Source organism: Pteropus alecto, unplaced genomic scaffold, assembly GCF_000325575.1.
Source record: "Pteropus alecto unplaced genomic scaffold, ASM32557v1 scaffold39, whole genome shotgun sequence".
Lineage (NCBI taxonomy): Eukaryota > Metazoa > Chordata > Mammalia > Chiroptera > Pteropodidae > Pteropus > Pteropus alecto.
In genome coordinates this window covers 8277427-8300039 of record NW_006443568.1, presented here as the reverse complement: position 1 = coordinate 8300039, position 22613 = coordinate 8277427, and the positions used below count along the sequence as shown (strand labels likewise).

The 22613-nt window shown below is 36.1% G+C and overlaps 1 protein-coding gene and 1 pseudogene across 1 annotated transcript in view; one reads left to right on the top strand and one right to left on the bottom strand.

The window, feature by feature from the left end:
• The window catches only part of STX12 (syntaxin 12), a 32104-nt gene that overhangs the window by 1585 nt on the left and 7906 nt on the right, over positions 1-22613 (top strand). Inside the window, exons 2-5 of the mRNA XM_006924357.3 lie at positions 10498-10567; positions 12155-12254; positions 16296-16433; positions 21275-21318. Of these exons, the coding sequence (XP_006924419.1) occupies positions 10498-10567; positions 12155-12254; positions 16296-16433; positions 21275-21318 (352 nt within the window). The remainder of the gene's footprint in view (positions 1-10497; positions 10568-12154; positions 12255-16295; positions 16434-21274; positions 21319-22613) is intronic.
• LOC112472986 lies at positions 19524-19642 on the bottom strand (annotated as a pseudogene).

The window sequence follows — 22613 nt, the reverse complement described above, 5'->3', positions numbered from 1 at the left end:
AATCTAATTTTAATGTCTATTTGTGAAATCATTCTACATGTATTTGAGTATCAGACTGTAGTAGGTACTATAGTAACTACATAGGTTCTTTCAAAAGGGCTTCTGTGGATTACATAATAACTGAAATATAAAGTTGAAAGGGATCAGTGCTATAGAAGAGGTATAAATGGCATGTATTCAGGGGAAAGAGATTATTTTTAGTTGGGAAGGATCAAGAAATGCATTACGACATTTGAGTTAAGCCTGGAAAAATGGTGGAAAGGATTTGAATTTTTGATGGTAAAGAACAGAAGAACATTTCAGGAAGGAATAAAATGAACAAGGCATGGTAGTGGGAAAATATGGTGTAGATATAGTGATTTAATTTGGCTGGAGTGGTGGATTCCAGACAGTAGTAGAAGAAAATAGGGTTGGAAGAGTTAAGTTGGGGCCCAAAAGGGATGGCCTTTAAGTGCTAAACTAAAAGGGTTTGGATTTAATTTTTTAAGGAATGTGTAAATTGAGCTGGAATCAGAAACACCAGTTAGGGACTGTGAAAATAAAAAGGAAGGAAAGGATAGGGGAGGTTTCTTTGTTGATAGAATTGATAAGATATAACTGTTGATTGGGCATTGGGCTCAAGGGATCATTGGAATCAACCATTAATAACATTAATAGTTAACATTTGGGTACAAACAATGTGCCAAGCAGCATGAAAAGTTCTTTACATGCATTATCTTATTTAGTTTTATAATAGCCCTGTAAAGTAATTACCGATATTATTTCCATTTTGTAAGTAAGGAAATAGGCCGAGAAAGGATAAATATTAAAACCAGGTCTGTTTCTTCTGATCAGCAATTGGCCTTTTTATAATTTTTAATTAATATTACAGTTTTGTAGCAGTTAACACTTTGTTACAAGTGAGTTGTTTTTTTTTTTAACTCTCCATAAGAAGCTATGGGGAATACCTGAAGCTGTCAAACTTTGACTTCTTATGTTGTGTCTACCTCTCTTGCTAGATTGTTAACTCTTTTAAGCATGGGACATGACTTAATCATCTTCATATTTCTAGTAGTTATCTCAGTTCCAAGCATAAGATAGATCCACTCATTTACTGTTCAACAAATATTCTTTGAGCACTTGCTGTGCACTGGGACTGGAGTGATGAACAAAACTGACAAAATCCCTTCCCTGATAGTGTGTGTTCATGTGTGTGTGTTTATGTATGTGTATGTATGAGATAGAGAGTGAAGAGAGGAAGAGGGCACTATTTTAGATAAGTTGTCGAGGAAGGCCTCTCTGGGAAGGCGATATTTGAGTAGACACCTGAATGAAGTGAGGGTGAGAGCCTTGTGAGTAGCTGGGGATGGCATTCTAGGCAGAGGAAATAACAAGAGCAGAGACCTTGGTGTGTTCAAACAAGGCTAGTGTGGCTAGACTGCAGTTAGAGAAAGGGAGCATAGTAGGAAAGGAAAGGTCTGTGAGGTAACCAGGGATCATGCCATGTAGGGTTTTGATGCTTAATAAATTGGATTTAGCAGATTTGAATGAATGAGGTTTTTCTACCATCCCGGGACTCTTCCTGCCTCATTCTCCTTGTACTGTGTGGTACCTACTACATCTTACTGACCCTAGGCAGTGGGAGTTGAAAATCTTCCTTGGGATTGTTGGGTGAGGAACCAGGAATTTGAGATAGATAGGGTGACATTACTTCTACCCAGTTAATGCTATCAGGCTAGTGTCCGTCCCCCAAATATCTCCAAGACGTGGCTGACATATTTAAGTATATATTTTGAATGTGAACTCAGACATATACTCACATTCATCCAGCCCTGCAAGGACCTGTACCCATTGAAATTTCGAGAGAATAGCTATTCTTTATCCTCAGCTGTTCAGCTGCAGACATGGGTTTGGAATCGCTGAGCCGATTAGCTTGCAATACAGCAGCCACTGCGTGGGTTGTTATAGGTACAGCTGAGGTTGACTGCCTGGTACAAAAGGTTGTTAACATTATTTGTGGGATACGGAAGAAAAATACTTGACTCTGCCTATTGTGGAACGAAGGGTTGGGGTAAGTATTACTGAGGCAGATATAGGAAAAAACCTAATAGTCTCCAAGTTATCTCTGAAGAGATTAAAGAACAGCATTTCTGTTCTTTAATGTTGCTAATTTATTGATATTATTTAATTAAAAAAATAAAACAGTTCAACTTTTAAACCTGATTATCATGAAATCCTTTGGGTTCTTTCAGAGTTATTTTCATATTTGCCCCTTGCTTTTATTTTGTTGCTACCCTCCTAAGCCTTTATGATTTCAACATCTGTATTCCAACAGTGTCTCTGTTCTCATTTTAGTTCATCCTAATAATGCTATCAGCAGTATGTGTAATATACTGTCTTACCTCTGTATTTCTCAATTTTCTCATCTATAAAATGAGTTAATATCTACTTCATACAGTTGTGAGGATTATATGAGGTAATTTGTGTAACATGCTTGAAACAGTGCCTGCAACATAGTGTTTAGGAAATGTTAGCTATCATTTTGTTTTTTTTCTTTGAATTTGCAAGCAGTTTAGCACTAACTTCCATTCTGTATTCTTTAATTAATTTATGCTTTTTGACCTTATCATTCCAGCTAGAGAGATCACTATTAATTTTGTGGGGATAAAGAGACCATGCATTGTACATTTCTCTTTAGTTAGCTGTAGTGCCTGGCACAGCAATGGATATGTAGTTGGCATTTAATATGTACTTAATTGATTTTATCATTGCTAAGTACATGGTTCTTGGTCTTGAGTTTGATAATAATAGCTATCGTTTACTGAGTTCTTTTATATGCCAGACTGTTCTAAATTTAGCTCATATTATCTCATTTCATCCTCACAACAACCACATGAGGGTTCTCGTTATTCTCATTTTTTAGGTAAGGAAATTTAGGCACAGAGGAGTAGAGGCTTTTGCTCAAGATCACGAAGCTAGGAAGTAAGTGGTGGAACCACCAATAACGCATAGGCAGTTGTAATTCATAGTCTGTGCTCTTAACTGTTACATATTCTGTCACTGGTATAGTAAATGGAGGAGTATACCTTTGATATTTAGTACTTGTATTTAGTTTGGAGCTTTACTATTGTAATACAGTGGCTACTTTTTAAAAGGTCTTTTTCATGTAGCTATATTAAAAACAATAAACCTAATTTTTAGAATAAGACACGAAATGACATCATTGTCATAATAATCACATAGGCTATCGTTTTCTCATTTGTCATAAATAATGTTTTTTCATTTTGAATTTATTATTTGCTTTTTTAAAAATACCGAATTAGAACATTAGTCTGTCAAATGAGGAATTTTTTTCCCACCTGTGATGGTAGTTGCTTTTCATATGATTAGACTTTGATTTGGATTAAGGTTCATTTGGAGATTCAGATTCTGCTTAAAGCTGATATCAGATAAAAGCACATATAGAGTGTTTAGTTTAGAGTAGTTCCTAATGTGGACGTTAGCTGTAATGTATAATAAATTGATTTGCTTTGTAGTCTATTAAAAGTTTTAGCCAGGACATGCTTTTAAAAACAAAAGGTCAATGATAGGAGAAATTAAGACCTAGTTTTAAAAATAACAAAATTGCTTACACAGAACTGAAGGACTGTCTTTTATGTTTGACCTAGTCATTGGGTTTCCAGGATTATGTATCATTTAAAAGAAGATAAGCCAATTATTTTCATCCAAATGTTGTAACAAATTAATCTAAAGTAAAATTTTTGTTTATTAGAATGCTTAGCAAAGAGTTTTCTCATTAACCAAGTTGTCCAAGAAAATCCTTTTAGATTCAAACTATTTTGATAGACATCTTTCCAAAAAGTATCACTTTACTTTTTTGACATTTTAAGTCCACTGAAGTGAAAACAAGTGTATATATAAACATTCTATTTCTTTTTATGCTTTAGGTTTATTAAGGGATACATTTCTTAGATGTAAAATAAAAGGATTATTGAGACAACGTTATTGAATAAATCCCTGATATTGATGGTTATGGAAGGCAGTATGCAAAAAATTATGCTTCTTTGGGTTCTAGTGAACCAAGACAATACTGTCCTTATAATTTGAAACTTGCAGTATCTGAAATTGCTTGAAATTTTAGGAAAATATCTTAATATTCAGGAATTTAGAAAGTACTGGTGGAGACTTGAATTAATTCCGGTACTTAGCTAGCAAATGAGCCTGTAAAGTCTCCTTCCCCTACACTTCCCCAACTCCCCGCCGCACACACAGACAAATTCAGGTAATCTTAACAAAAGAAGTAAAAAAAGTCTATATGAAAAAATTATTTGTGAGAATACACAAATAACAGCCGATTTTTAATTGTTTTTTCCTATATTCTGTAAAATCCCCATTGCTCTCTAGGGTATTTAAAATTTTGATAGATAATTAACAACTTGATACTTTTGATATATCACTACAGTTTTTAATGAGAGTGCTCTACTTTATAAAGACAGTCAATAAAACGAGATCTGTTTCCTTGGACATTCGTAAGATCTACCATTATGTGTCATCAAATATTCAACCAACTATTTTCTAGAGGAGGGTGTGTGTGTGTGTGTGGTTATGCAAATACAAAAATGTAGTCCCTGTTCTCCAGAGGCATATAGTCAGTCCAGTCCCATTTGTATGTAGGTGGAGCCTCTCTAAGCCAAACACTGGCTTGCAAAAACATTCTTTGGTTATGTAGCTTCATTCTGGGATCAGAGCTTCTTTGTAATTATTGAATTTTAGCATTGAACAGTGGTGGGAGTACTTAGAGATCATTAAGCCCTCACAGAATTGTAAAGATTTAATGAGAAAAACTCACTCACACAAATAGTAAGTACCGTGACAAATAGTGCTCAATATATGGTAGCTAAACCTGAATGTCATGTACAGTTGGTGAAAGGAGACCCAGCAACATGAAATGACTCAGGTCTAGTTTAGAGTTCAAGTCTCATTATTGCTAGCTCATGTCCATTCGTATCTTCTGCCTTAAAGAAAGTGTCATGATATAAAAGGGAGGCTAACTCAGTAATTATTTATGTACCCACTGAGTGCCTGGCACTTTGCTGGACTCTGGTGAGTGCTCAGGAATATTCTCAAAGATGGGAGAGAATTGAGGAAGGAAGTAGGTTAGAGCAAACATGTCAGCCTATCTAGAGCAGAGATCTATTAAGTTAGGGAGGCATCAGACAGGCAGGGTGGGGCTAAGTGGAACACTGGGAAATTGAGGCCTGCTGCCCTGTGTCACTAAATTCTATTTCCTTTAAGTGTCAGCCTTTTGAGAGAACATAATGTGGCACAAAGAATGTAGCCATTGGAATTAATCCTGGGATTGAATTCTGGTTATTATGACACTCTGCTCAAAATTCATCAGTGACTTCCCGTGTCATTGGAATCTAAAGTCCTTGCACTCGTTTACAAGGCCCTATACGGTTTGGCTCCCCTCTAATTCTTTGGCCACTTCTCTTATCTCTCTTTAGTCACACTGGCTTTCTTTATGTTCCTCTATCTCGCCAAGTGCTGTTGTTGCCTTGGGGACTTTGTACTTAATACTCTGCAAGAAAGCTTCTCCCCCAAATATTTGCATGGCTGGATCTTTCATTTCCTCTGAGATCTCTGCTCAGTGTAGAAGTCTTCTTGTCAGAAGTCTTCTCTGACTACCCTATATAAGTTAGTACCTTCTCCCTACCCCCTGTCATTCCAGCCTTTAGTTGAATTTCTTTTTTTTTTTTCTTTCTTCTTCTTTGTGGTACTTATCACTACCTGATAATATGTTATTTATCTCTTTTCCTTAAAATGTGAACTATTGAGAATAAATGTCTCCTAGAGAATAGCACAGGGAAGAGTGGGTACTCTGAGTGAATGAATGAATGAATGAGTTCTGTAACTCTTGTGGACCCCAAGAAGAAAGATTCATTTGATGTGAAGCCCAAGAAAGAATTTATCTGTTGAGATGGACTCCCCATGGTCAACTGAGGGCCCATATTTTATGAATAATGAGTCTAATGGCCATTTACTGACAGAGGCTCCTCATGTACTCTGTGTACTAGGAGGAACCTAAGACTGAACTCTTGGCTTCCTGCGCTATGCCATTGTTGATGCTGTCTTGAGTCAACCACTTAAGGGAAGGCTTGGTTTCATCTTTCTACTGAAGGACTGAGACCTGCCTTGTTTAATCAGAACTATAAAAGTAATAGCTGCATTTGCATCTATTCTGACTAATCAGAACTATATGACTTAGACCAATGGGAGCTGTATAATTTGGAAACCTCATTTACATGAAAGAGGCCAAAATGGGAACTGTGGGCAGGAAAATTATAAAAGGTGACTTGTCTTTTGTCTTGTGGGAGCACAGTTTAGCTTACTACCTGAATTTGAGTCTCCTGGGCTGCAGCTCTTTTTGCTCAAATAAATGCTTTTATTTACAGTCTAAAATTAATTTTGGTTGACACTCTCATGTGCCTCAGTGTGCCCATCTCAATATATAATATTGAGATAGTAATGCTTATTTAAAGGATTATTGGGATAAATAAGATCATGCATATCACATATAAAGAAAAAAGACTCCTACCGTGTTTCTTTTGCTTTCAACACTTCTGATGCTAGATGTGTGGGTTTTCCACATACCGAGCAATAATTAAATTCTCTGCACACCAGTTGGGTGTCCTACAATTTAACTCAATTCTGACACTGTCTACCTGGAGTTAGCATCAGATTCCACAGGTAAAGGGCTCACACCCCATCCTCCCTATGAAAGTTGCAAGTCCGAATCCAAGGTTTCCATAACCGCCTATTCAGGATTGATTGATTTGCTAGAGCTGCTCACAAGACTCAGGAAAACATTTATTTACTAGGTTTATTATAAAAGGATATAATTTGGGAACAGCTAGATGGAAGAGATGCTTAGGGCAAGGTATGTAAGAAAGGGCTGTACTTTGCCAAGTCTGGACTCAAGACAACCTCCCTGCATCTCTACCAACCAGAGGCTCATCAAATCTAGTTTAAGAGTTTTTATAGAGCTTAATCTGCTCCCTTCCCCGCAACACCATTCAACTTCTTTGAGGTCTGTGGATGGGGCTGTAAGTTCCAACCTTCTAATCACTTGGTCACTGGTGACTGGCCCCACCCAATCTCAGGCTATCTAGGAACCCCACCCTAAGTCACCTTGTTAGCATAAACAGTTTGTGCTCAAAAGGAACTCTTATAAAATACAAAGGACACTCCTATCACTCAGGAAATCCCAGGGGTTAGGAACTTTGTGCCAGGAACTGGGGACAAAGACCAAATATATTTTTTTATTATACCACGTCAAATACATAGCCTAGTGGCACATATTAAGTGCTCAATAAATCCGAATGTCTGCCCTCTTTCATAAATTATTGGTGTGCTAGCCAGTTGATAGCTTTGGCGATATCTTCATTCCCATTTGACTTAGATAAAAAGGAAATTCCACATGTTAATGATGAAAAATGGTTATTTATATCTTATATAATGCTATCATAGCAGAATGGAGTAATTATAGTGGTTACATATTCTTGTGGAACTGTTAAGCTAAAGTAACCTTTAATAGATATATTTTAGGGAAGTTTGTCAAAAAGCAAAATTTTAATCAACTGAATCCTATATTTCCATTATAAAATTGGAGTTAACATTTTTGTTAGAAAAACATGGTCTCAAGATGAAATCATAGTTTGAAGTGTTACAAACCTATATATTCTTGACTTCAGAAATTTTGCTTCATAACATCCATGATACAGTGATTTATTTTGCCTAGGGAGAAATAACTCGTACATACGTACTGCTAAGGACCAAGTTGTTCGATTCCTACTTAGGAGTTAGAGTAACCCATCTTCAATTAGAAGATTTTGCTTAATTGTTCTTATCAAACCTAGAGGCTATTAGCACATTAATATTTTTATAAGATAAATGGTACTTAATAAACCTTAGCTTGCCTTTTTACTATTCTTGGAGACCAAATTATAACTGTGACGCCAAAATTTTGTTATTTTAAGGAGCTCTCTATTATAAGGAACAATTTTTAGAAATCAGAATTCTAATAAGTGTTCTTATTGGTTATGGAAACATTGCATATGTATTATCCTTATAATATATACAAATGATATAATATACATTGGTTTCCTCATCTTCCACTAAGTCTGGTGTTTAGTGGTTTGGTCTTTCACAAGTGAAACCTGGGCATCAGTCCTGAGAGGACAGGAAATGCCCTCACAGAGGAGACCATCTTTTGGCTTGAGGTGTTGTGAGAGAGCTTGGTACTCTGGTGATCATGTTTTTGTCTTATGCTGCAAGAAGGAATTCAAGCGCAAGATGAACAACAAGCAGGAAAGCGCGAGGTTTATTAGAGCAAAAGTACACATACTTAAGAGGGGAATGTGGGCAAACTCAGAGAGAGTCTTGCGAGGATGTCTTGATTCCGGGCTTTTGTTCTTGTAGATACAACCTGGAAATGTGGTACTGATGTAGCCTCCTTGTCTTCTCCCAGTAGCTGGGGAGCTCAGTTTCCTGCTCTTTCTTCCTTATATGGTGTTTCTGGAACTGTCATGTTGTCAGGTGCGGGAGCCGCAGTATTTGCAATGCGGATGAGATTATAATGTTAGACAAAGGTCATCATGCCTTAGCCAAAATGGCATCTAATCTGGAAAAGACCGGTCTGGGCTTATCTCTCCTTGCCAGGCCTAAAACTGGGGGAAGTGTCAAGAAAGGAAAAAATTTTCAGAGCCATATCCTGGAGGGGGAGGGGACATTCCTGAGCTACCTATCCTGCCTCAAAGGAGGCACTATATACCTATTGTGTTGTGTTATCTTTTGAAGTTTTTGAAGTTCTAGTGAAACTCAAAGATAGTTTTTTCTGGCAAAGACTACTATATTATTGTGTTAGTTCTCCTGTTACTTGTAATAGAAGATAGTGAATGCTCTGAAAAAAGCATGCAAGAAAAAATAAAAAATCATGCAACAAAATTCCAATCTTTACAAATGAATGATGAGTGAATGAAAGAGTGAATGAATAACTCTCCCTCACTTTTCTTGCCAACCAGAAAAAGAAAATAGAAAGTAGTCCTTAAAAGAAATCAAGTGTTCTATTCCTGTTGCAGAAATCAGTGAGGGATAGGGTGGGGTGTTCACATTCCCAGGCAGGCTGGTGCTAGAGTGTTCTTCCTTATTGATACATAATCAGCTCCTTTGGATTTCTGCTTTCCTAGTCCAGGGCTAGGGGCTTAAACAACCAGGATTCAAACATGATCATTCTTAGTCTTAGCAAAATATCCAGGAAAAGATGGATGGAGGTATCTGAACAAAACCATGTATTTGACTACAGACAACATAGTTGAAAGAACACAGGTTATGTGCCTGAGATTGAATTTTTTGCCCTGCTACTTATTCTGTACCTGTTACTGGTCCAAAAGTTCATGTGCCCAGTGCTTCAGAATGTCAGAGTTTGGAATAAGGAAAGGTTTATTAAGAAGATGGGGCCTTAGAGGTTCCTCAAATTCATCTTAAGAGAATCAGAATTCAGGCTTCTTTTTTGTCAAGGGAAGGGAGAACAGAAGGGGTAAGAGTGGTTGACAACCATATATGTCAAGGCATCAACAGGGAACCAAGGAAGAATGGAGAAATCTCTAAATCTCTTTGTTTCCGGTCAGTGGACCCTCGCTGGTCTGAGTTGGATCTTGAGGCTGCAAATCTTCGATTAAACTCATTATTTTGTATTTATTTCCCCGTCTCTTTGGGAGAGGTACCTTCTGGTAGGGGGTTGTTACTCCAAAAGCTCAAGCTTCAAGCAGAATTTCCTCTAATAATTAGCTTATCTATAGCAGGAGCTATTAGCCTGAAGGCCATGGGAAAAGTGCAGGCTAAAATTAAGTTAGAGTCAGAGAGAGAGCAAGCATTTCACTCTGTTACGTACCTTTATATAAGATACTTCTTTAAATATATATTCTCACCTGCAAAATGAAGATATATCCACTTCAGATTGTTGCTGAGAAAATTAGTAAGATAATGTATACAAAGTTCCTAACAGAGTGCCGGGCGCATAGAGGTGCTCAGTAGGTGGTAATTTGTTATTAATAATAAATACACTGCTTTCCAAAAATGTTTGCCATAGAAAAATTATTGTGTACTAGTAGTTTATGTTTTTATTTTTGTGAATTGATAGTTTATATCAAGCCCCTTCTAAAGGTGACGAAATTTTTATCCAGTGCCATGAGAAGTCTGGAAAACTTTGGAAGTTCTTTGGCGGCGATGAACAAAACCACTACCCTCCACTTAGTGATGTAGTTACTCTATAGGAGAAAGGTGAACCTCGGAGTTAGTTTTAAAGGGAATGTATATGCCAAGGTTTTGATCATAGCGAGCTTTCTATTAGTTGCATGTACCTATTCAAGATGTGGAGAGAGACCAGGAATGAGAAATAGGGTGCTCATGATAAATGTATTTTTCTTTTAAACAAATCTTTTCCCCCCTTTTTCCCAGCTGCTCAGATAAAGAATTTGATGAGCCAACTAGGAACAAAGCAGGACTCAGCCAAGCTACAGGAAAATCTGTGAGTAGCTTCCTAACAAGGTTGGGTTTTATGAGGGCCCTTTGAGGACCTACTTAATGTCCTTGCTGCATGGCAGCTTAGGTGTCAGGCCTGCGAAGTAAGAATGAGAGGCAGTGGGACAGGAGGTAGTAGCTGGATCTAAAAGAGGGGCAACAAAATACATTAATCGGTTGTGATCTCTCCCCCTCTGCCTCTTAAAGTCCTTGAACTCTGGTTCTTTCTTCCCTTGGGCAGTTTAGCAGAACAGTTTAGAGAAGTAGAGAAGGGAACTCCTACTTCTCTTAAACTGTATTCTGCCTAAATGAGCCTCCCTTTTGGTAGAGAGAGTCCTGATCTACAGAGACCATCTAATCTAGTTGGATTTCCAACTATATATATGTTAGAAAAAAGTATTCAGAATGACCTAAGAGGAATCTGAGAGAATAGTGGACTGGTAGTAGGGACTTGTGATTCTTTTTATTACATCCTTCTTGAGTCCATTTCTGCTTTTAGAAGTCCTATTCTTCATCTTTAAAATATACTGAACAATGTGCTTTGTTTCTGGTCCTAGACATTGTGAGTAAGAGAATGACTTACTACTTTGAGATTTTCCAGGGAGATGTGAAATATCTCTAGATCTGAAAGTACTGTCAAGGATGGTCAGGCTTGTGACTGACTCCCTCTTGTTTTTGACTCCTTTGTTTGTTTGTTTTTTTATCCTGGAGGCCTCTTTGCAGTGAAAAAACATTAATGATTAGTCTTGTAGTTTCTCTGTCCTCCCTTAAAACCTTTGTAGAAATGGCTAGATAGCAGAGGGCAACCATGACTGACTGGAGCTCTTTATGTATTTCCACTACTTTTCAATCCTACTTAATATACTGTATATTCTTCCCTCTTAATGTCTTTTCCCCTCTACTCCTTTTACTCAGGATAAGGCTTCTTGTTTTAGAGGGAAGAAAGAAATCTGGAAAAATTTGCAAGTACTTTGGGGGTGATGAACAAAACCACCAGCATAAAACCATCAGCAAAGTTAAGCATAAAAGAACAGCGGAAAGTCAAGGCTAAAGCTGAAAAAGCACCAGCTTTAAGCAAGAACTTGGGAGTAGATCTTTGGAGGTTCCCTAGGGCAGGAGCTGTGCTTTTAATAAAAATGCACATTTCATTCAACACCAGTGCCTGGATTTGGTCTCTAGGCAGTGGGCTGTGACAGACGGTAACCATGCAGAACTCCTGGGCAATCCAGTGTGAGAGTTTTGTGAGAGAGTTTAATGTGTCAAAACTATTAGATTTAGGTGTGGGGGCAGTTGCTCTTATATTTCTATCAGAACTGCTGATATACTTTTTTCTCCCCAAAGAGTTAAAATACCTGATCAGCAGGTTTCCTTGAGGTAGGTATTTTATTCAGTAATCTGAAGGAACCTTGAAGTGGGTTTCACTGGGTAGTATTTCTGCAGGGTTTTTTTTTTGTGAATCTGAGCATCTAGGAATCCATTTCTTCAAGTGCCCTTTCATTCCCTGCATTGTGGGACACTCTGAGAACAAACTGATACTAACTATAACAGTGCTCAAGAAGTGAGAGCATCCTGAAACATGTCTTTTCTCTCTTAGGCAACAGTTACAACACTCTACAAATCAGCTTGCCAAGGAAACAAATGAATTACTGAAGGAATTAGGGTCTTTACCCCTTCCCTTATCTACTTCAGAACAGGTTGGTATTCTCTGTTTTTGTTTGTTTTGTTTTTTAATAGGAAGGACTTTGCTTTAATAGAAAGGCAGTGTGTGAAACAGAAATATCTTGGCCTTTGGTGCTAGACTTTCTCTAAACCTCAATTTTCTTATCAGTAAAATGGGGGTATGTGGCTGTCGTGACAAGAAAAACAATGTATGCACCAGATTTTGCAAAGCGCCTGGCACTTAATAGGTACTCAATATGTGGTGGCTGTTAGTAATCAATGTTAGTAATAACATTAATATATTAATAAAATGGGTTTAACTGAAGAGGAATCTCAATGTTTACATCTCTTTGGGGTTTGGCTACCAGCTTCACATTTTCAGGCTTGATCCTAGTTTGTTTTGTATCTAGTATCTGTAAATTTCAATCATATGTCTTTTATATTTTGTAGTCAATCTCATGTCCCATCAATCTTTCATAGGTCTCAGGTTGAGGAAATGCTTGAGTAAAAAGATTTCTCGTTTCAAGTCATTATATTCAGTGGCCCTTTAAATCCTTTAAAGACACATACTTTTTATAGGGATTCATTGTTCCCTTGATATGCCATGCCTTTTGCTTATCATTCATGGTCTACCTCAAATCTAAGCCTGTTGTGAGTCCATTTTGCCTTTCACTTCTATACCATTCATGGGGAACACTTAACTTATATTGCTTTTTATTATTGAAGTTTTTAAATGATTATGTCTAATCTCTGATGGCTCTAAAGATGAAACCTACAGCTTCCCTTTCCTAGGTTGTCTGTGAGTTAATGGCTATTGGAACACAAAATAATTTTAATATGTTGTGACCATCATTTAAAAAAAAATAACAGAGTAGAAATAGAGCATGTACCACGTAAGGAGGGTAAATATTGTTACTTGAAACTTTCATTTCATACATATGTGTGTATATGGTACTAGGTCAAGGTGTCACATTGTTACTGTGTCTCTCCATCAAAAAAATTTGGTAATCGCTAGTTTAATGGCAAGCTGTTTAATGTTCAGTCTTTGGCATTTTGTCACCCCCTTGCATAAAAGGGAGGATCCAAGGCTAGATGCTTTGTCATCCTGCTACAAAGCAGTTATAATAAAAAGAAATCATCATGTAATCACCCTTTGGTTATCTATTTGTGTGCTATTTATTTTAGTTGTTACTCCTGCCGATATTTCAGTTATGGACCAATTCCTCCTTGCCATCCAATATCTAAATTGTTCCCAAATTACTCCTTCCTCCTCCCAGCTGTGCACTTAGGAAATACATACTTGTAGATAATAGTAGTAATGAAAAAGGAGTCCAAGTGTCTGATGCAAACAGGGTATTGAAAGTACTTAAGAGTTAAGTAGTAGCCTAAGAAAATATAAATAGAAAGTTAAATCTGCTACCAAAAAAAAATGCTTCTATTGTATTTCAAAATCAAAAAGAAATTACTTTTGGATGTATGCTATTATTCCTTTCCATTATCTTGGATTGTTAAGAACACGAAATAGATCTACAAGAATAATTTCTTGATTCCCTTCCTTCTATTGTGTTGATACTTTTCTCTTTCAAGTCTTTCTCAATCTAATTAATTATAGCCCCGTCACCTATTTTTTTTTCTGCTGTACATCAAACCATACATTCCACTTTTCAGCATTTTTTCATACTTACGTACTGTCTGTCATTTGTGATCTAGTTGCCAAAGCCAGTGGCCTTTTTTGGGTTCTTATTCACTTTTCTTCTCTGATTCATTTGATCCTCTTGCCCTTCCTGTCTCCACTGAAACTTTCTTCTTTGCATGATTCCCTTTCATTTTGTCCCCTTACTCTGGTCATCTCTTTCTACCCTATCTTCTCTAACCCCAGGTAGAGTCTCAGCCTCTTTCTCTGACTCTACAGCTTTTTAAAAGTGGGCACACCCCAAGGCTCTGCACTGATCCTGTAATTTTCTCACTTTATGCTTTCTCCCTCAGGAGTCCTCTCTGCTTTTATGAGTTCCCTGTCACCTTTATGAGCACGACCCCCAGATCTTTTTCCAGCCCTGTTCCTAAGCCTCTGACAACTACTTGGCCCATATTGCCAATTCCTGTTCTGACATCTCCTCTTGAATATACTGTCTTCATCTAAAATTTAATGTGTTGTCTTATACTGAAGTCCTCCTTTTTCACTCAAACTCCTTAACTAAGCTAATTGGCAATACTTACTGACATAGAAAAATTTGAGCCTTTTGACCTAATATTTCTACTCATACAAATTCGTCCTGAGAGAAAAAAGTTCTAAGAGAAAAAATGTAAGTACTCTGGAGCCAAATATCCTGGGTTTAAATTCTATCTGTGCCACTTACTGTGTGGCCCTAGGCAAATATTAACCTCCTTGTGCCTCTGTAAAACAAGGACTATAATAGTACTTAATTAATATAGGTCGTTATATGGATTAAATGAGTTATTATATGAAGTACTTAGTACTGGCACATGGTAAGCACTATATAAATGTTAGCTGTTATAATGGGACTCAATTTAGCTTTATAATGATTTAAAAGTGGGAACAATTTAGAAGGAATGTTTACATAAAATTTACTAGATCAGCTTGATGGAATATAATGTAACAAAGACCATAAATGTGAAGAGCATAGTGACATGGAGAATGTTGATGATATACTTAAAGGAGAGTATTTTTGGATAGTGAGATTTTAGGGAATGATGTTTTTCTTCCTTTTTGTTACAATGTTTATGAAAAAATAAAAATTTCAGGAAAAGGAAAAAAGGTTCCACATCTAAATTTGCTTTCAGTATTACCATTACTCTTCCAGGTGTGAAATTTGAGTCATTTACTTTATCCCCTTCCCCCATGGCCATTCACTAAGTCATAGTGTTTCTTAAATTCATTTCTTTGTGTTCCCATCACTTATACTATATCCTCCTAACCTTAAACCGAGACTATTGCAGTAATCATTTTGACTTTTTCTTTTTTCCATTCCATGTTGTATACCACCACAGACTAATTTTTCTAAGTTATCATTTCGTATCCCTCATGTTCCCTCCTCAGAAATCTTCTTTGCCATTGTTCTTTAGAGGTTGAGTCCCAATATCATTAGTTTGGCATTTAAAACCGTGGGTGGTCAGTCCCTTCCCTGCATTTCCAATTTTATCTTTTAGCTATTCTCATGAAAAAAAAAAACCCTTTGGTTCCATTCCAGTCAAACTATCTCCTTATAGATTCTTTTAAAATTTCTACCAAGGTGCCTTTACCTGCCTCACACTGTCCTCCTACCTGGATTTGCCTAATCCCTCCTCTCTGCTCATTTACACCTTACTCTTTCTTCAGCTTCTACCTCTTCTTGAGGGCCTTTTGACCAATTGAATTCTTACCGATTATACCTGCCACTAAACTCCTATAGTACTGATTGGATATAGCGGTTATTTATAATGATTTGTTACTTATATGTCTGTATCCTTTATCTACAAATACAAGGCGTTTGAGATCAGGAATGAGTTTTTATTTATGTATTCTTAGCACACAGCAGGTGTTCTCAGTTATGTGATTTTGCACAGAATCAGTAAGCTTAGTTAAGGTAACCCGTAACTATACAAAGTAGTTTTCAGGTTCTCAAAAAGATTTTAAATCTCACTATAGTGTAAAGGAAAATGATGCTATGGTTTTCAGGAAAGCTGTGAACTCAGTATAGATGAATATAGTTTGAACATTTTAGTAAAAAACAATCTCTGTTTGGGTCCAGCCTGAGTCCAGAGGTTTTTATTCTGCTCTTGATTCTCCAGGGAACCAAAATTCTGAATTGCAGTTCCCTCTGAGATTACCTTACAAGGTAAATAACATCCAATTCCCAGGTTTGTCAGAACAAAAGAAAAATTCTGAGTTCACCTATAGTATTAACCAAGGATTTGAGTTAGCAAAAAGAAAATTTATTAATTTAAGGAAGAGTCTATTTCATAGTAATTTTCCTATTTGTGAATTTTTAGGGGTTATAATTTTGCTTTAAATGGGCATTTAAATCAAGTGATTTGGGGTTAATAAGAAATTTCAAGTTCTTGTTTAATTTCCTTAGCGCCAGCAGAGACTTCAGAAGGAACGGCTCATGAATGACTTCTCTGCAGCCTTAAACAATTTCCAGGCCGTGCAGAGAAGGGTATCTGAAAAGGAAAAGGAGAGTATTGCCAGAGCAAGAGCTGGATCTCGTCTTTCTGTAAGTTTATTCTCAAAAGAAAGCCTTTGCAAATTTCAGGATATTCTTTCCTAAGTTTTTTTTTCCTCTTCGACAGTTAGTCTTTGTTTACTATTTATTCCCTAAATAATAAACATAGACATTAGCTGCTGTGAAAATGCCGGATTGGTATAACCTATGTAAAAAAATGTGTGCATGTATTGTCAAAGACTAGAAAGGGATAAGCACAAAGGTTAAAAAAAAGTGACAGGTAGAATTATGTATTATTTTCTTTTTTATTGTTATATTGGTCTTATGTTAAAAACTTTAAAATAGAAAAAAGAATCTGTTTCCTAGAATATAGCAGGCTAGGTTACTTGGAGTAGACTTTTCTTTGGAAAGGATTAACAAATACTAGATTTTAACAATCCAACTCTCAAAAGTACCAAAGAGCCATGAAGATATTAAGGTCAAAATCTAAGAGCAGGTGAGTACCCAGAGAGGTAAGCAGAGCACTGAAACTGCTTTGCATTGAGTACATTTACTGAGGGCAAATGTGAACTTCAGTTTTGATGTCCTCATGGCATGAGACAAGACAAAAGTCAAAAGCCCAGAGTCCATGCAAGGTGGAGAATCTAAAGGAAGATGCTTCTCAAAGTAAACTGGGTCCTAAAAGACTATATTCTTAGGATATAGGTAAATCAAAAGAAAGCTCTTCTTTCCCCCTTCGAATTACAAAAAGATTGCATTCATCCTGAGCTGAGTGGGTGGAGGACAGTAGGAGGGAGGGGAAATCCAGAGGATAAGTTGTACCACAAAGTAACCTTCAGGCAAGTTCATACTACCTGAATGGTCCAAAAGCCTCAAACTTGAAGTAGTCCCAGGACTGCTACAGTACTAGGTACTGAAGCAAATACAAATCCTCTCAGGTTAGACACCTTTATCCTAGTCCTGAAAGGATACCTTTAAACAATTTCTGAAATGTGAACAGCATAGTGTTAGCAATAGCCAAGTACACAAAGAAACAAATAACCCTGAATAAGAACTAGTAGAAACAACAGTGAGGTGAAATAGACCCCCAAAGACTTCATATATTAGAATTATAAGAAACTGTACTTACTATGTTTAAAGAAATAAAAGAAAAATTTGAAAACCTCTGCAGAAACTATAGGGAAGCAGGGAACTACATTTTAGAAAATCATCAAAAGATTTTCTAGAATTGGAAAATATAATATGGAAATTAAAAACTTAATGGATATGTAGTTCACTAGAAAGTAAGTTAGAAGATACTATCTAACATGTAAGACAGGGGGTTAAGAAGTTAAATAGGGGAGAAAGGTTATGAGAAATGAAGAATGAAGTGAAAGAATCTAACAGTTTTAATTGGAGTTAAGGAATGAGAGTAGAACAAACAGAGATGATATTTGAAGAGATAATGGTTGATATTATTTCAGAACAGATGAAAGACTAATCTGTAGTTTCAAGAAGCCCAACCAGTCCTAGGAGAGGTAAATAAAAGACTCATTTAGAAACATCAGAGAGAAACTTCAGAACATCAAAGAGAAAATTATAAAAATGGCAAGAGAAAACAACAGAATACTTCAAAGTTGCAATAGTTAGATTGTAGTTGACTTCTCAACAGTGGAAGCTAGTAGAGTGCTGTCTTTAATGTTATGAAGGACAATAACTGCCTACTTAGGATTCAGATATCTTAGATACTTAGATATCCAGAATGAGGGCTAAAGACATTTTTAGTCAAAAGAGTTTTAGTTAAAAGAGTTTGCTGTCAGCACACTTAAGAATAGTCTAAAGAATTGTACTTCAGGAAGGTGATCCCAGATGGTAACCCTGAAAAGCAGAAAAGAATGAAGAGCCAAGAAAGTAGTTAAAATATGAAAAGACAAACCCTAAACAGGGAGAAGATATTGTCATATGTATAACTGAAAAAGGGCTAGTATACAGAATATATAAAGAATTCCCATGAATCAGTATGAGAAAGACACAACCCAATAGAACAAGAGTTTCTCAAACTTTTTGATCTCAGGACCCCATTACACTTTTAATTATTAAGGATCTCAAAGAATTTTCGTGTGTCTCAATGACATCTATTGATAATATATTTTATTAGAAATTAAAACTGAGAAGTTTTGAAAATGCTTATTAATTTATTTTTATAAATAATAATGAACCCATTACATGTCAACATAAATGTAAATGAGATTTGATTAAGAACAACTTTTTCCAAAACAATAAAGAACATTTAGTGGACACTGTTTTCATTTTTGCACATCTTTTTAATGTCAGGCATAATAGAAGGAAGCTAGATTTTCATACCTGCTTCTGTTTTAAGTCTGTTGTGATATGTTGTGTTGGCTGAGGTATCTGAAGGAAATCTAGCCTTACAGAGATATGTAATTAGGAAAAAAAAGGAGTATTTTAAGTAACCTCTTCAAGTCATTGTTTTATTCTTCTTTGATACTACATCAAAACTTGACAAGTTAGTTGCATTGTGGAATCTAAAACCATATTAATGACTTTCTAATACTCTGCTACATTAAAATCTGTTGGTCTATTTGATACTTTGGATCTTTTATCCATGTACGATTTTATCAGAAAAGTCTTTAGATATTGGAAGTTTACAAGTGGTAGATATGAGTTTTTTAGAATCCTATTTTTTTTTTTTTAATTTGAAAGCTAGATTTTTATCCCTGGCAAAAAAATATCCATTGTTTTTCTTGAAGTGAAATGCTCACATTGTTTATTTTTAAGAACTTGTCTGCCAAAATACCATCTGAATAACCAAGATTGTCAGTCATTCTTTTACATGTCATATATATGAAAGCTTGTGTATATATAAGCATATTTTATTTAAAAGTTTATAAATTTTAAAAAGTTTATAGAAGTTTTATATTTAAATATAAGCCATGTTGAATAAGTAAAAATGATGTTCCCTAAAAATAATATCTAGTTTGCCCAGCAACTCAGTTACACAAATGCTTTTCCTGGAGACAAGCATCATATTTCTCTCTCTCTTTTTTTTTTTTTTAAGGCGAGGCAGCCCTTGGTTGACGTCACAGATTGCAAGGACCTTGTCGGCCTACAGTCCCTTATTGTTTTTATTTTTATCTTTTACGCCTGTAGCACCTGGTCTTGCTAGGTGGTCTCCCATCCAAGTACTAACTAGGCCCTACCCTGTTTAGCTTCTGAGATCAGATGGGATCGGGCTTGTTCAGGGTGGCATGGCCATAGACTTAAACATCATATTTCTGTATGCAGCAGAAGTGCTTTATGTGTACTTCCCATTTCATCATACAGAATATTAAAAAGACAGGTATTGAGGTGTTGAGATTTAATTAATTAATACTTTTAATGACTTCATTAAAGACAAAGCGGCTTCCCCCCGCCCCCATGTATGGTGATAAAGAATACAATAATCCTAGCACACTTTGGTGCCACTGCCTTGATTTGTATTAAAGTGCCAGCAGTTTTATCCACCTTTGTTTTTGTCCCATGAGTACAAATGTCAACACAGTGAAAAAGGTGAAATGTCAACATAGTGAAAAGGTCAAATAACATTTTAGTATTATTTTGAATAATGGTCACACAAATGGAAAGGTACTCAACTTCTTCAGTAGTCATGGAATTGCAGATTAAAACTCCAATGAGATGCTATTTCATGTCTAAAAGAAGGGCAAAAAATGTAAATCCTGTGAACACGAGGGTGGTTGTTATGGATACAATGCAACAGGAACTTTCGTAGGTGGCCAATGGTTATATGAATTAGAATAAATGCTGGAAAACATTTTGGCTGTAACTTCAGAACACATGTACTCCTTAGGACCCAGCAGTTCTACCCTAGAGAAAACAGTATATGTTGGTACCAAGGTACATGTAGAAGAATGCTTATTGCAGTATTATTTGTAGGAGTCAAAAATTGCAAACTTCCAAATGTCCATCAGCAGTAGAATAGATAACTACATTGTGATATATTTATATACTATAATGTCATACGGCAAAGAAAATGAACGATGGATGGATCTGGCATAATGTGTGATCCAACTAGCACGAAAGAATACAATCAGTATAATTCCATTCATATAAAGTTCAAAATCAGGTAAAATGATATTAAATAAGGATACATATCACTAGATAGATAAAATATAAGAAAATGATTATCACAAAGTCAGGATAATGGTTACTTTAAAGGAGGGGTGTGTTGTAACTGGAGAAGGGCACATACGTTTTAGGACACTAGCAGTGTTTTATTTCTTGGTCTGGGGAAAAGTAAAAAAATTTTTAAAAACCACAGTGTTCCTCTATGTGGGTAGAATTTTTGAAATTTTTTCATTTTGCTTGTCCTTTTAATGCTATTATAAAAAGGGAAAGCTTTTAAAAAATGAGAATAGATTGCTCTTTTAATATTTTTTTCTTAGTTTGTTTTTAAATTACAAAATTAATACGTGCATTAACTGGTTTCTGAAGTGAGCTTTCCACTTCAGTATCTAATATGCTATAAGTAATCCATTAAAAAGTCTTTATATGTTCTGGAAATTTGTTTCCTTTCCAATTTTCAACTCTTTACCTTAATCTACCTCCCTTCAAATTTTAAATAGGTTATCATTATTTTTAATCTTCTCTCCTACCCATGCTTTCTCTATCCTGTTCAGTAGGGTTTGAGCCCAAACTGGAATACAGATTTGCCTTCAACTACTTCACACCCATTTCTAGTCAAGACAGATTACCAGAACCCTGTGCTATCATGTAGATCCTGTTGGAGCCAAAGAATGTTGCTCCTTTACACTCTAGCTAACGGAAGCCATTATTTTCTGTGTCTGTGACATGTTTCTGGATAACAGCAGCAATAATGCCCTCTTGCTTTTTAGGCGGAGGAGAGGCAAAGAGAGGAACAGCTCGTCTCATTTGACAGGTAAAGGAATTATTCAGACAACCTACTGGCTAGTTGAGATGGGATTCTATACTTTATACATTTAATTTTAGAAATCAGTGATTAAAAAAAGAAAGAAAAGGGAGACCTAGGGTGGGTAACTTATAATCCACCAAATAAAGTCAAAACCATGGGCTTTTCCAAGATCTTCGAATTATGGGAGAAATAATTTCAAGGTAAATAAAAAATTCCAGGAACTCTCCCTCTCCATGTCTATGTGTCAGGGAGAGAGCCTTGCTCACTTGAAATAAGCATGAAGCCACACATCTGCAGATCAGGAGGTCTGAATCATTTTATCTCTTAATTCAGATTTAAGTTCTTCAAAGTTATTGGATCTTTGTTTACTCTTCTCTGACATGGAGGCAACTCAACCTTCTAGGAGTATTAAAAGAAAAAGCAATTTGTATCTGAAAGATATCTCCTTAACTTCTTCAAACTGAATCAACTACAGCAGGTCCTCAAATAATGGTGTTTTGTTCAGCATCATTTCCTTATAATGTTGACTAGGAACTTAACTCTTGTTTATATCAATTAGCCTATGGTAAAATTGGTTTTGTTGTATGTTGTTTCTCTTAAAGTTGCAGAACCTATCAACATTGAGAACTTACTGTAGTTCCATAGAAAGGTATTTGTGGATAATACATTTCAACTCTAGTTGAAAAATAAAATAAAAATTAAAAAAAATCAACCTTCCAACTTTCCTTTTTATAAGAATTGTGTATCTTGGTTGTTATTTTAAATGATTAAAAACAAAGGAACAGTTTAAAAAGAAAGAAATGTATTCATGGTATTAGTTCAGAACTTAAAACATTTGGTCATAGGTATGTATCTATTTCCTCTCACTATATTATGAGGACCTCAAAGGCCTGGGGTGCTCGGCCTGGGGTGCTATCTAATTCAGTTTTGTATCTAGTACATGGAGGCAATTCTTTAAATATTGTGGAGATGACGTGATTTATGCATAGTGTTGGGAAAATGCTGAAACTGGATTTTCAAAGGGTTTCATGTCTAGTATAATGTGTCACAGGCCTTTCTTCTAAATATTGGTACCCGAATAGAAGAGTTATAACATTTCACTAGCTTTTTACTTTGGTTTTCTGTTAAGAGGCATTTAACCCAAAACAACCTTAAGGAGACTTCCGAAAACCAGGCAATGTGATTCTGTTGGACTAATTAGCGAAGCACTGACAGGTCACTTAGCCTGTTCTCCACCCACTTAGTACTCAAGATACCAACTCAGCTCGCACTGTGAGAGTGCTCTGGAAGAGAATGGGCAT